Consider the following 13802-nt stretch of genomic DNA (forward strand, 5'->3'; position numbering starts at 1 on the left):
GTGCTTGCTCAAGCAATGAACCCCCACATGAATACAACACCAGTTTTGGCTAACAACTGCAGGACTTAAACTTTTCAGCTACACAACTGTCGTCAGCAAACATTACTATTTGTATCTGCAGACAACAACTACTACAAGTTACAATGCTAATTGTGTACATTGGGCAGCGACTGGAGGCAATGTCTCATGTTTGGTCTATGCTATTTTTTGAAAAAAAAGTTGCAGTTTGCACCTTTCCTTGTGATATTTGCCTAGTGCAACAAGCAAAAAACATGTCTGCGTTCTTCTATATATTTAACTGAATAGCTGATTGTTCGTAGCAGAGTAGGGTGTATCATAAGTGAGTGTATTTTTGCTCTGTGTGTGCAGAGGAGTGCTGTTGGAATATCCGCTTGGTATATGCAAAAGCAGGCATTTTGAAGCTGTTCTCTCTGTGTAACAGCACAAAAGCGGAAACTTCATTTTAAATGCATCGCTGATTTCAGTGAATCTGCTTCTCTCAGCCTCATTAATATTCATTAGGTGGAGTGAAGCAGAGGCAATGCGAGTGTGCACTTGCCCTTACTAAGAGAGAAGATGGGTCCCATTAAACACAGATAAACTAGGTCCCCCATGGAAAGAAAAGAGAAGCCAAAAACCACAGATATCCAAACTGCAAAAACCCTCCAGCTGTTGTTGGAGAACTGCAGGTTGGACTTCCCTGATATAAAGCTGTATAGTGGTCTCACAGAGGGCAATTTAAACATATCAATTTACCCTTATTTTGTTGGTTCACTTAGCATTTGTTAAATAGTGGCTATATTAACATTATATTGGGAGTGGAAAGTATTCCTTTTTCTTTTCTAGCCTCTAAGAAGTTGCTGTTGCTTAGCCAAAACCGACCCTATCACCTTTTATCTTCTCATAATTCTCTTGTTACAGAGGTCCCAAAACTCTGAAACTGACCACCCTAGTGGTGAGCAAAGCAGTGGTTGGGGGGTCCATCCTAATTGTCATTCAGGGTAAATTTGGGGTGGATTCTTGTCTGCTAACCTATCAAAGTCACCACATCTACAGTTATTTGTAAAGCTGTGAGCAAAGGACAACTTGGGGGTCTCTGAGAAAGTACGTAGATACGAAACACGTTAGACCTTGGATGCTGTGCTTTTAATCAAATATAAGAATAAAGATGTTTTAAACTGAAGCTGGACTGAGCAATCCATGACCTTTTTGGTGTGCGCTGCAACAGTTTGTAATTTGTGACTTCACTTTCTCCCTTAGCGACAGACTCGGGACACTACAAAGTGGGAAAGCCAATTATTATATGTTACCAGTAAATATCGGAAAAGCCAGAGGACGGTTGGATCAATTTTGAACGTTCAGCACAGGGACCGGGCCGACAGCACCTGGCCACGTGAATTGAACGGCGAGATCCAGAGGCTGTTACAAGTTTAATTTATTTTGGGAGAAACCCGCTGGTTAAGAAAGATAGATACCCGTTAATGGTACTGGGTGTATATGTGTACAAATTCTGTGGGTTAAAAGCAAAGGACAACTGCCTAGATTATGGAAATCCCTTGGAAAATCTGTGAAAATGAATTTGCATTGGTGTCAGTTGGAATCTATTTACAATAAGAAGTGGCACTGGTGGCTTCAGGCGTTTATCTGCCAGCTAAAAATCCCTGTGGAAAAACTGCCCCATGATCCATTAGCCTGCATTTCCTTGTACAGTAAAGGCTATATAGATATATATACACAGTAAGCACTTAGAAATAATGGCACAGTCAGACTTCCAAGAAGAATGACTTCAGATCCTAAATACATAATACAGCGAGAGGCTGAGGGTAGTGACACCACAAATACATGAGAGGCAGCAGGAACTTTGGCCCAAGTGCCCAAAGGAAATAGTTCCTGACACCACATACTCACTTACCTTTACACAAAGCAGATTACCTGAAGCCTAGAGAAGATATAGCACTGTACAGATCAAAATGAAGTCAGACACTGAACTTTTGTATTTTAAAATTTTCTTTGTATTTATTATTAGAATGACCCATGTGAATTTTATGTTTATTGCTGTGCAGTGCTGTATGTTTAAGCAGCACTATATAAATAAAAATATAAATACATATAAAAATTTGAATGCTCCTTTGTTCATAGTTGTAGATATGAGATACGACTTAACCAAGCCATGATAACGACTTAAGAAACAACTTTGAATAGCAAAAACAATAACTTTCTGAAATATATTCCTTACATACAATGTCTTTACTTATATAAAGCTATTTGTAACAAGCATCTTCATGGTACCTTGTCTACTTGTTTATTTCGACTATATCCCTTATCTCCTCTTAAAGTGCTTTAGTTGATCAACAATGGTTCGAGGGAAATTTAGGTTCCTGCTAAGACCAAGACTTATGGTAAGTTTATACCAGAAAGTACAAAAAATTATTGTAAATACTGTAGTATCCCATCGTAATTCATATGAGGTATCAAAAGTTTTGCAAATGGGTGCAATTGCCAAATAACAAAATGCAATGTCAGCTGTATTCGGGTAAGACCAATGTTTATAAAATATGGTTACTACTGCAGGTCCATAGACCTCCTCTGTACAGCAGTAGCTGTCTGGAACCAGGTCTATTTCCTGATAAATTCGAATGTACTCAAAACTCGAATGGGATGTTAGGTATGAAAAAACTCGACTATCTAATATTCGATCGAATAGTCCCTACCAGAAAATTTGAATCGTAATCAAATCGAGTTTTCCTCTGAAAAAAAACGGAGTCAGGAAGGCAATTAACATATTCATATGGTTCAACTACCCACTGCTACTGACGAGGTGGCGAATATTAGAATTAGAACAGTTTCCATGATCGAGGTGTGATAAATCTCACATTCTAATTTAAATTCGAGTTCGACCCTTAAAGTGGTGGTTCACCTTACAAACACTTTTTTTCAGTTCAGTTGTTTTCAGACTGTTCCCCAGATATAAATACTTTTTTCATTTACTTTTCATTATTTTTTTTTCACTGTTTTTCCAAAATCCAAGTGACTGCCAAGTGATTGATCCGGAAGTGCCACTGTTTGTGCAGAGTAATGGCATCTTCTCAACACAGAATTTGGTTGAAGGCCACAGGGTAAATTGAGAGGAATGGAACTGGGAATAGAGTGGGATTGTAAGAGCAGCTGAATTGTGGGAAGGAGCAGCCCTGAGCCACGGTAAAAAAACCCATTAAGATAGACACAGTTTCAAACAGAATTGCAGTAGGTTCAAAGACAAATTTAGAAAATGCCAGCCAAGTACTACTACTACTAGAAAAGTGGATAAAGTTTGCCATACATGTCCGATAAAATTGTTCGAAAAGCAAGTTGTAGTCTGTCAATAACCGGGCACCCTACATTTAGAAACAGGAAGTTAAGGTGTCTGTAGCACCAATCTAACAGTTATCTTACTGACAGCCTTAAGGCATTTCTTTGTCATCAATTTGGAGCCCTAAACAGCACTGATCCATTTGAAACACTGTAGAATGAAAATGAGGGAAAAGCATTTTTCTCCCAAGGAATTATGTTGTATAGACTCTATAATGGATGGTACATGTATGTGCTATCTGCCCACATGGATATATATATTATATATATATCCATCCACGTGGGCAGCACCCGCTTTTGAAGTTTGCCTCAGGTGCACGGTAAACAGTTTAAATATTAAAAAAGACCAGAAACACAGAGATATCTTGTGAAATGCTTGAAAGTATATTAAAGTTACATGAACAGCTGTTCATGTAACGTTTAATACACTTTCAAGCATCTCACAGGATATCCCAGTGTTGTTGGTCTTTTTTTAACATTATATATACCTGCATTATAAACTTCGTCCACTTGATGGCACTGCATAAAAATTAAACTTGTCAGAAGTTTGCTGCATAATGGACCCAAGCAGATTGGAAATGTTTCTTTATGTGTTCTCATGTTTATATTTTAAGAAAAGCAGTTTTATATTCCTTGCGGAAGTCTGACAGTTTCCATAACAATGGATCACTTGCCCTAACTTACTGCTGCTATTTGGCATACTGTTTTTAACTATTTCTGATTTCTATATGCCTGGGAGATCCAAATTGCTGCAGAGCTCAAGCAAATTGATTTCTCTTGTTAAACAAGTTACATACAGTAGATGGCCCTTAACACAGTACTAACAGTCCCCCAGGTGATTTGGGGTGTTGCTAGTTGTATTTTTAGCACCCCAAGGGCACAAACAAAGTAAAACTCCACTGCTACCTTTTAGATTATTACAGAACTGTACTGGAGGGTGATTTCTCATGTTTTGGCACTCGTCATTGGGATACTACAAAAGTTAGCCAACAGATTTACTGAAAATTGGGAAACATTCACTAGAAGACACAAGAGAATTTAATAAACACAAAAAATCCCAATTTGCTAGGTAAGCACATTTATATTTGAGAATGAGCTTAGAATAAATCTTGGCCACTGATAAATCTGCACTGATTCAGTGATGTTGTATTCTGTATTAATGGCATTTAAGTGTGCAGACCTGATTATAAAAGCACATACAGATACTTGAGTGCCAGACATGTTTATTTGGCAAAACACATCTACAATTTACTTTTTAAATCACATTTTCACTGCTGAACTCCATCCTCCACTTTTAAATTTGCTCCTGTTTTTTCTTACCTCCTAATGTTCATTGGGGCCACACTCTCCCATGTGTTTGCCTTAGGGTTGTACCTCTCTACCGAGTTTAGACAACTCGTCCCATCATTTCCTCCTGCGACATAGAGCATTCCCTCCAGCACAGCAACTCCAGCACTGCTCCGGCGACTCAGCATGTTAGCAATTGGGGTCCAAGTATTTATCTGGAGCAGAAATAATAACTTATAATGGTCATATCTGACTGTATGGTTATGAAATTCACATCAGTCTTTTTTTTTTTGAGTTCATGGAACCTTAAGCAAATTTCTTGCCAACAGAACAATATTGCCACTAGAAAAAGCCCTTAAAACAGAAAGCGTCAGTATGCTCAGTTGTACAGCATAGCTAAACAAGGATTCTACCTATTACTGTCTGATTTACATTGATGACAATTGAGGCCTTTTTTACTTCTGCTACTTTCACATCAAAAGTTATTGCCTTAAGGAGGGCAATGGGCATCATTACCATCAGTAATCATGGTGTTCCATAATACCAAGTTAGCAGGGTCCTCTTCCCAGGGAGCCCTTATTATTAGTCCTTCGGTCACCTGGGTCCCTGTGTGGCGGGCCCAACATATAAAACCCAAATATAAATGATAATAATGCCTCTTATATGCGTGATTACACCCCTAATCCACCACAGCTACACCCTAATTATGCCATAGCTCTGCCCATGTTTCCCAACACAAAAATCATTCCTTTTCATCTCAGGGCCCTCTGATGCATGTCTGAGATTTCAGTACCCCCTAACCCCAGCCTACTGGCCTGGCTTAATCAAAAGGTTTCCAGATTTCAAAGCACATAGCTATTTGCATGGTATGTTTTTAACATACAATATAAAGTTGATGCGATAAATTAGTACTTAGCAGTTTGCTCTTTACCTGTGGTTCATATTTCTCCACTGTGGCTAGATGGGAAGAACTGTCGTATCCTCCTACTGCATAAAGATTTCCATCTGAAAGCATCAGAAAAGCCTCTTCATTAGATGGTCCATTCCAAATGGGAGAACAATCTGATGGAGTTTCTAATATATACCACATATATGCACAGGAGTAGACAGAAGTAGCACTCACCCAGTGTTGCAACTCTAACATATCTACGCCTGGTGCTCATGGCTGCTATTGAAGTCCACGTGCCAGTTAGGGGATCAAATCGCTCTGCACTACAATAACCATAATGTGAGCCAGATGATGTGCAATGTAAAACCATGTTCCCATTAAGTCTAACTACATGTCCCACTTGCTACAAGAAGAAACATGGAGAAAAACAAAAACAGTCTCACTCTTACTCATCTCATCTTGTAGGAGACAGTGTAACTAAAATATTGCAGTTTTTGCTAAACTGAATATGCAGTAGAGCCCTTTCAGCTGATTCAAATGGGTAGTCTGCCATTTCTGAGACAGTGATGTTGCAAAGTTGTTAAAATTATGCTGGCCATAACTTCTCAGATTTGAACATTATAATTGACAAATTGCCATGTCACCAGGAGGAGGCAGTTTTGACATCAGCTTGCAGTTGGTCTGTTTCCTTAGCATGTGAATGGGGCATCAGCAAATGTAGAAGAAGACAGGGCCACAGCACTTTAACACTACTGGCTTAAACCCAAAACATCTGGATATTTGTACTGCAGGACAATTGGCTGGGAAACCATCAGGTTGTCCCGATAGAACAGGTTGAAAATGAGGTTAAAAGATTCTTAGCTGCAGTACTGCTTTTTATCCACAGGATTTGCAAAAGAACAGTGCCAAAGTTAGATTACTGCTGCAGATACGAGACAATTTTGAAGCATCTCCAAGAAATGAAACACCCCTCATTTAACTCAGCTACAGGAACTCCACTACTATATATTTTTCCATGAAAAAGGCAATTAAGTCCTCCTTTAATCGCTGTTGATTGCTGTATAGTTAAAGGGCTTGTTTTCTACCCTAGCACACAACTATAAGTCCTGGCACCTGTTTAAACAAGAAGCACCGTCATATCCACCGGCTGCGTACAGCAGGCCATGAAGAACGGCAACCCCAAGGCAACTTCGACGTGTTCCCATGGAAACCTCAGGTTGCCAAGTATTGGTAACAGGATCATATGACTCCACTGTCGCAAGATCAGATGTACCATCATACCTATGGAAAGAGCTAGTTTACCTTCAGTTTATATTAACAGAACATTTGTTAATAATTTAGTTTAAGGCAACATATTTTCCGTGGTTCCATTCTCTTACCCTCCCACAGCATATAGTTTGTTTCCAATGGCTGCAACACCAACTCTTGCTCTTCTGGTTGACATAGAAGTCACCATGTGCCAGCGGTCAGTCCGAGTATCATAGGCCTCGCAGTCACCATGTATAGCAAATAGGCTCCCACCACCTGTGATTGGACATACAACATAGCCGAATGTTAATCCACGTAGACAGATTTACATGAAACAAATCACAGCTGTGCAGACAAATATCAGAACTTGAGACTAGCTGTGCTCAGTTTCAACTGTGACCATGGGTTTCTGTCACAGACAAACTCTTTACCCCCGAGCTACAGCCAAAAATGTTAACAAGCAGAAAACTACTCAAAATAATTTCAACTACTACCCTCACTTACCGTTCTTCACCAATGGTTCATAATATCTAAAACCCAAATAAAACAATTATCCTGTCCAGAGTTCACACATTTTTACCTAAAATGGCAAAGCTGAAGACTAATTGAAGGCTTTGCATTGATGAAATTATAAATATATAGCAGATGATCGCTTCATTATTCTATACCTATGCTCAAAAGAAAGAATTCTTAGGTTAACGCCATTTCCTGGCTTTTCCTAAACAACATACCATTATTGGTGATAACAAAAGGTCTCCATAAACCAAATGTTGAGATTTAGGACTCACGCTTCTTATAAGCAACAACTAGGAAAGTTTCAATATCCACTTACTCTAGGTGCAATAATGCTACACATTTAGTGCTATCCACTCTATGAATTTTGGGAAATAGCATCACCTGGATAAAAATACAATGGTAGATAAATAGGAAATCAATACAGTTGGTTTAAAGGTTCCCTACTTTAAAGACAAATTGACCTAAATCTAAATAAAGTCATACTACATTTATATATACACTCAATTAAACATATGAATACTAACAAAAAAGACTGCTACATAGGAGTAAAAGTTACAATGTTGCATTAACACATTTCCATGACAATATTTTTTCCCTTACCTACTGCAAAAAGTACAGTGCTGGCACCCTCACAGCGTCTAGGCCGAGTCCGGCTATTACCAAGAACACCTCGTTGTTCTGGCATTAAATGGTACTTGAGAGCTTCAATCAGAAGATCCTTACATTCAGAGTGATGACGCACAAGAAGTTCAGTGTCCACACTGCTCATTAGGAAATCTCTGCTCAACAATGGTAGGCGCACACACTTCATCAACTGCAAATGAATACATTCATGGCTCAGAAGTTACCTAAAATATATTTGTTATGCTTCCCAGTAAAAGAATGATTTTGGAACAACAACTGGCTATAAACAAACAAATTACAGTAGCTCCATGAATAAAACAGTGAACATTTGGCTAGGCTACATAACAAAAGCAGGAAGTTTAGGGGATAAAGGTTTAGGCACTAGCCTAGCCACACGCCAGCAATTAATCCAGCTAGCAAAAAGAGAGTCAATGCCTTATTTTGCTACAAACAGGGTGCTTCCAAATTTATTCCATGGTGCTGTAGACACTTTACAAACTGAGGAAGGGCCATGTAATCCTGAAACGTTTGATCTTTGTAAAGTGTCTACAGCACCATGGAATAAATTTGGGAACACCCCGTTTGCAGCAAAATAAGGTATTAGCTCTCTTTTTGCTTGTTAACAAAAGCAGGATAAACACATATAGAAAATATTTTTTATTGTAGACTTGTAGCAATTGAAGGGGTTAAATATTGAAACTGATTGAAATAGTCATTTTAAAGGGGTTGTTCACCTTCAAACACCTAGTTGATTTAAGATGGTTCACCAGAATTAACAACCTTTTCCAATTACTTTCTATTTTCTATGTGTGATGCTTTTTTCTAAAATTGAAGTGTAAAGTATCATTTTTCACCTTCTAAAGCAGCTCTGAGGGGGGTCGCCGACTCTCTCTCTAAATTGAAACATTTAGTTGATACACTTCTTATCTTTGTCCCTGCTCAGCAGAACCTCTGGGTTTCATTACAGGCAGCTGTTGGAATTGATACAATAGTTGCTAACTAAATGTTGCAAAATTGTAACTGTTTAGAATCTGCACCTGAATTACTGAGCTGCCAGACTCAAACACCAGAGACGGGAACATTAAACTTAGATTTTGAAATAAAAAAAACTGTAAAAAATGGAAACTAATTGAAAAAAGTCTTTATTCTGGTGAATAATCTGAAAACCATTGAACTGAAAATGTGTTTGGAAGGTGAACAACTCCTTTAAGATATAAATTGTGATAGGAGAATGTTTTAAACATTAAGATAATTTACAGTTTTAATTATTATATAAATGTAAAATGTTATATAAAGTCAAGGGTTTTGTGGCATGCAAATGAATAAACTGTGATTGGTGGTCCCCATAATAAAGACAGAAAAGTTCTAAACAGCACAATTTGCATTTAAGAGAATTTTAAAGAATGTTCGTATATAAGTAATACCTAAAGCAGGTCTATTAATAAAATGTTATTTTAAGAAAAACCAAAAGATCACACAGATGCTAAAGCTGCCCATGCATGGAGAGATCACATAGCGAACCATATCGGGCTTATCAAATCATATGGGTGTCCTTTATAAATCTGTTTTGAGATGACTAAACCACTGTGCACGTGGCCTTTGCCTGACTGGGTTTTCACACCGGCCCAATAGATACCAGGATGATTTTTGGCCAAATATCAGGCAGACGAATCGGCAGGGACCACACATGGGCCAATAAGCTGCTGACTTGGTGTGGAGGGGTACGTGGCAGCTTTTAGTGGCTTGTGTATGGTTTCGTTTGAGGAGAATAAACTAATCCTTAAAGTTGGCAAAGTGACAAAGTTTGTCAAGCGGGAACAGAAGAGAGAAGTAGGGAAAGTTGAAGTTACTTGGTGGAGAATGGCATAGCCAGAAAGTGTGAGAAAGTGAGTGCAGCATTAAAGTGGAAGAGAGAGAGAGAGGTGGCAAGACTTCACTATTGTACAGAACTCACTCATACGAGCAAGATGGCAAATGCCGTGTTGCATTTAGTTTTAAATAGCACTGCCAACATAATCATAAAAGTTTATTTTGACAGGAAGACACAATTCCATCTTAAAAACCTTTTTGGCACTATCCTTACCCGTGGCACATGCTGTCTTCTGCCATCCACATCGTGTTTTACCCAGTTTAGCACTGCTCGGTACACTTCTTCTTCTGAAGGAACATTTAGACTATCACTAGATATGAGATCCAGAACCTGAAGATGAACACAAGAGCAGCAGAGGGTATTGAGAATAAGGCTTACCGTATGTAAAACAAATATAAAAAGAGAGAAAAACAGAAGAGGGAGAAATAGAAAACAGCAAATGAAATCCAATTTGTAAAAGATACACTTAAGTTAGACCATGCTATATAAAATACATTGTAAGATTATATAAAAGATAAGCTACCACGGCTGTAATTTATAAGGCTATCTCAAATTACTAAGGAGTTCCGTGACCTCAAAACAGGGTCAAGTGTTTTTATGAAGGTCACAGTACTGGAAATATACAAGTGCAGAATAAACATGAGCATATTTTCAGTTACCCTTGACTGAGTTAAGAGAACAGGGCTCATTCATCTATGAATCAGAAGGGCTAAAGCATAAAACATGATTAACGATCATAACTTTGTTCTACTGTTCTCCAGCTGCTATGGGTTCCCTCCACATGTGCAATACTATTAGAACAATTTCCTGCATGGATAGAAGCAAGATCAAGTACAGAACTTGAAGAGGGGGGTCTAGACAGACTTGAATGGGTGGTTCACTTTTTAGTTCATGTTTTAGTATGTTATAGAACGGGTAATTCTAAGCAACTTTTCAACTGGTCTTCCTTTTTTATTGTTTTTTAAGTATTTGCCTTTCTGACTCTTTCCAACTTTCAAATCGATCACTGACCCCATCTAAAAAACAAATGCTCTGTAAGGCTACAAATGTATTGTTATTGCTACTTTTTATTACTCATCTTTCTATTCAGGCCCTGTCCCATTCATATTCCAGTCTCTTATTAAAATCAATAAATAGTTGCTAGGGTAGTTTGGACCCTAGCAACCAGATTGCTGAAATTGCATACTGGAGAGCTGCCACATAAAAAGCTAAATAACTCAAAAAACACAAATAATAAAAAAATGAAAACCAATTGCAAATCATCTCTCATACTAAAAGTAAATTTAAAGATGAACAACCCCTTTAACACCAGCTTTAGTTTACAGTAGAAAGCCAATGCTAATGTGCGTTGCAAATAGACAAAAGGCCAGATTATGAAAGTAAACTAAAAAGCTTCAGTTGTATTCAGACCTAGCATTATTTGGGAGGAGTTTTTAGTTTTTCTTTGTCTCCTGTGGGAAAACATGTAAAACAACTAGTTTTCCATGTAATTTGTTCACATGTAATTGCTTTTTAGCCTGTATGTTATATAAACAATATTCCAGTGGGCCAAGGACCAACGTGAATGATTAAACATTTTGGTATTGCAAATGTAATAGTGTACTGCTATTGGTAGATGACTCACAAGTGTAAAGAAAATAAATGAAAAAAGAGTAGGAACATTCACATTCAATTCCGTCCTTGAAATTCCTGCAGCTGGTGTACTGGCAATTCCCCATGTGGGAAACTCCAGCACATTGTGCCTTAGACAGTTACTAGGCAACAGAGCATTCCCTTATTTATATGAAAGTTCTGGTTCATGTGGGGGCATTGTGGTTTGGATGTGTGTGTGTGTGTGTGTGTGTAGGGGAAATAGAGGAAATATCAGTGTTAAGCAAGAAAATAAATTTATACACAGGCGGAGGGGGGGGGTAAAACCAAAGGAATGTCAGAGAAGGGTCTACAGTGATGTATATCCTGTACATGCAAGGATTGATTTATTCTTTTAAAAATGGTATGTATGAATGCATATCTTTATGCTTATCGCAACTTTGTAATACATTACAGCACAGACAAAGCACACGGGTAGAAAGCATAATAAATATATAGAGTTGCATGGATTAAGTGTCTGACAAAGATGAAGAAGATTATCCTGAGCTATGCATCAGATCACAATGGTAGCATATGTACACCTAACCGGATAATTCTGTATGGGCAACCCAATGCAGTCCTCACCAAAAGGGTTTCAAAGCTGTCAATAGGTATCTGACAGATGTCTGACCAGTTTTCAGTCATGAAGGTCATGATTCTGATTCAGCCTGGATTTGTAATGTGGGCATTGTCAGCATGTGTACTATTATATAGTACTGTACAGAGAAAAAAAGATGGAGAGTTATAGCAAGTCAGCAATGCTAACTGGAGAGAAGATATTCATTGGTATAATGAGTTTAGGTTAACTTGCAATGCAGTGTTTATGTCCTACAATGGAGTGCTGCTTTCCTAGCCATTATATTTATTTTGGATAGTGTAAGTGTGACAAGAAATAAGACAGCCTTTATGTGCCAGTGCATTACCTGCTTCAGTGGTAGCAGCATGAATTCTTCAGTCTTAGACACCTCTACAAAATGCTGGAGGACATACTTGTGTGCAGACTTAAGGAGATCGCTGCAGGAGTGCGTATCTGCAAAGCCTCGGATCCCCAGGCAGTTGGAAGGATCCAGTTGACTGAGTAGAAACTTACAACAGGCATCCCTCACTCCATTCAGCTGTAAAAGGCTGGCAGCAGGGAGTAGAGTCTAGCAAAGATAATGATGGATGGCATGTTTTATTTGGAGGCTAATTTTAACGGGATACACAGAGACAACATCACAATAAAAGGAGTAAAATACTGCTGAAATAGCACAAATTTGAGCCCCTGACACAGCAAAATCCCTCCAAGAATAAATATCTTTAGCCATATGTTACTGTGATCAGGTGTTTAAAACGAGCTAATAACGCAGTTTACACCTACCTGCACATTTCCCTCTCCTACTACAATATCTGCTGTATAGGCATACTGAACCAGCTGTTCAAGGGCCTGAGGGTCAATGTCGTGTAAGGTTACATGTGTCTGACGACTCTCACTCATTTCATCTGTAAGGCAAACAAAAAACTTTCTTTAACAATTTAAAGTAATAATAGCGTTGAGATTGCATGATGTGACACTTCCAGTGGCTGTACAACAAGTCTTATGGGAGAACATTAAACCTCAGAGATTCAGATGTGTCAATATAAGACCCTTCAATGATCCATGCAGCTCCCCACATTCAGATGGCTTAGGCTGTTGAAATCTATATATTAGAACTGGAGGAAATTAGTTGGACCTATTTGGAACTATCAAGACACTCTATATACACTCCACTTAACATTATTAATTGATGGCCAAATTGGCATGATCTGATTAAACCAATGACCAGATGACTTGGGGGCACTATTAGCGGAGGACTACATCTACTGGCTTTGCCAGTGCCAATCTGTGGACTGGTTAAGTCAATAACTATATGAGTACTGTACAGATATTGATCAGGAAAGACATTTTAGGTTTATAGATGCCAAATGGCTGTCAACTCATTGAAAAGTCACCAACTTGCCAGCCTATGGCTCACTTCATATGTTAGAAACAGCTTTAAGATTACTTGTATCTATTTCTATATCATGTACACTAATTATAAAATGTAGAAAACATCAGCAACATTTCTACAAGCTATGTTTTTATCTATAAGTGCCTTTAAAGGGATACTGTCATGGGAAAAAAAAAAAAATCTAAATTAATCAGTTAATAGCGTTAATCCAGCAGAATTCTGTGCTGAAATCCATTTCTCAAAAGAGCAAACAGATTTTTTTATATTTAATTTTAAAATCTGACATGAGGCTAGACATATTGTCAATTTCCCAGCTGCCCCAAGTCATGTGACGTGTGCCTGCACTTCAGGAGAGAAATGCTTTCTGGCAGGCTGCTGTTTTTCCTTCTCAATGTAACTGAATGTGTCTCAGTGGGACATG

General features: G+C 38.3%; 1 protein-coding gene across 1 annotated transcript in view; it reads right to left on the bottom strand.

The window, feature by feature from the left end:
* klhl17.L (kelch like family member 17 L homeolog) overlaps positions 1 to 13802 on the bottom strand; it is a 54375-nt gene that overhangs the window by 7709 nt on the left and 32864 nt on the right. Inside the window, exons 3-11 of the mRNA XM_041569331.1 lie at positions 12772 to 12893; positions 12335 to 12556; positions 9996 to 10112; positions 7889 to 8102; positions 6904 to 7048; positions 6638 to 6805; positions 5759 to 5847; positions 5567 to 5640; positions 4669 to 4850 (exon numbers count right to left, since the gene is read on the bottom strand). Of these exons, the coding sequence (XP_041425265.1) occupies positions 4669 to 4850; positions 5567 to 5640; positions 5759 to 5847; positions 6638 to 6805; positions 6904 to 7048; positions 7889 to 8102; positions 9996 to 10112; positions 12335 to 12556; positions 12772 to 12893 (1333 nt within the window). The remainder of the gene's footprint in view (positions 1 to 4668; positions 4851 to 5566; positions 5641 to 5758; positions 5848 to 6637; positions 6806 to 6903; positions 7049 to 7888; positions 8103 to 9995; positions 10113 to 12334; positions 12557 to 12771; positions 12894 to 13802) is intronic.

Source organism: Xenopus laevis, chromosome 7L (genome assembly GCF_017654675.1).
Source record: "Xenopus laevis strain J_2021 chromosome 7L, Xenopus_laevis_v10.1, whole genome shotgun sequence".
Classification (NCBI taxonomy): domain Eukaryota; kingdom Metazoa; phylum Chordata; class Amphibia; order Anura; family Pipidae; genus Xenopus; species Xenopus laevis.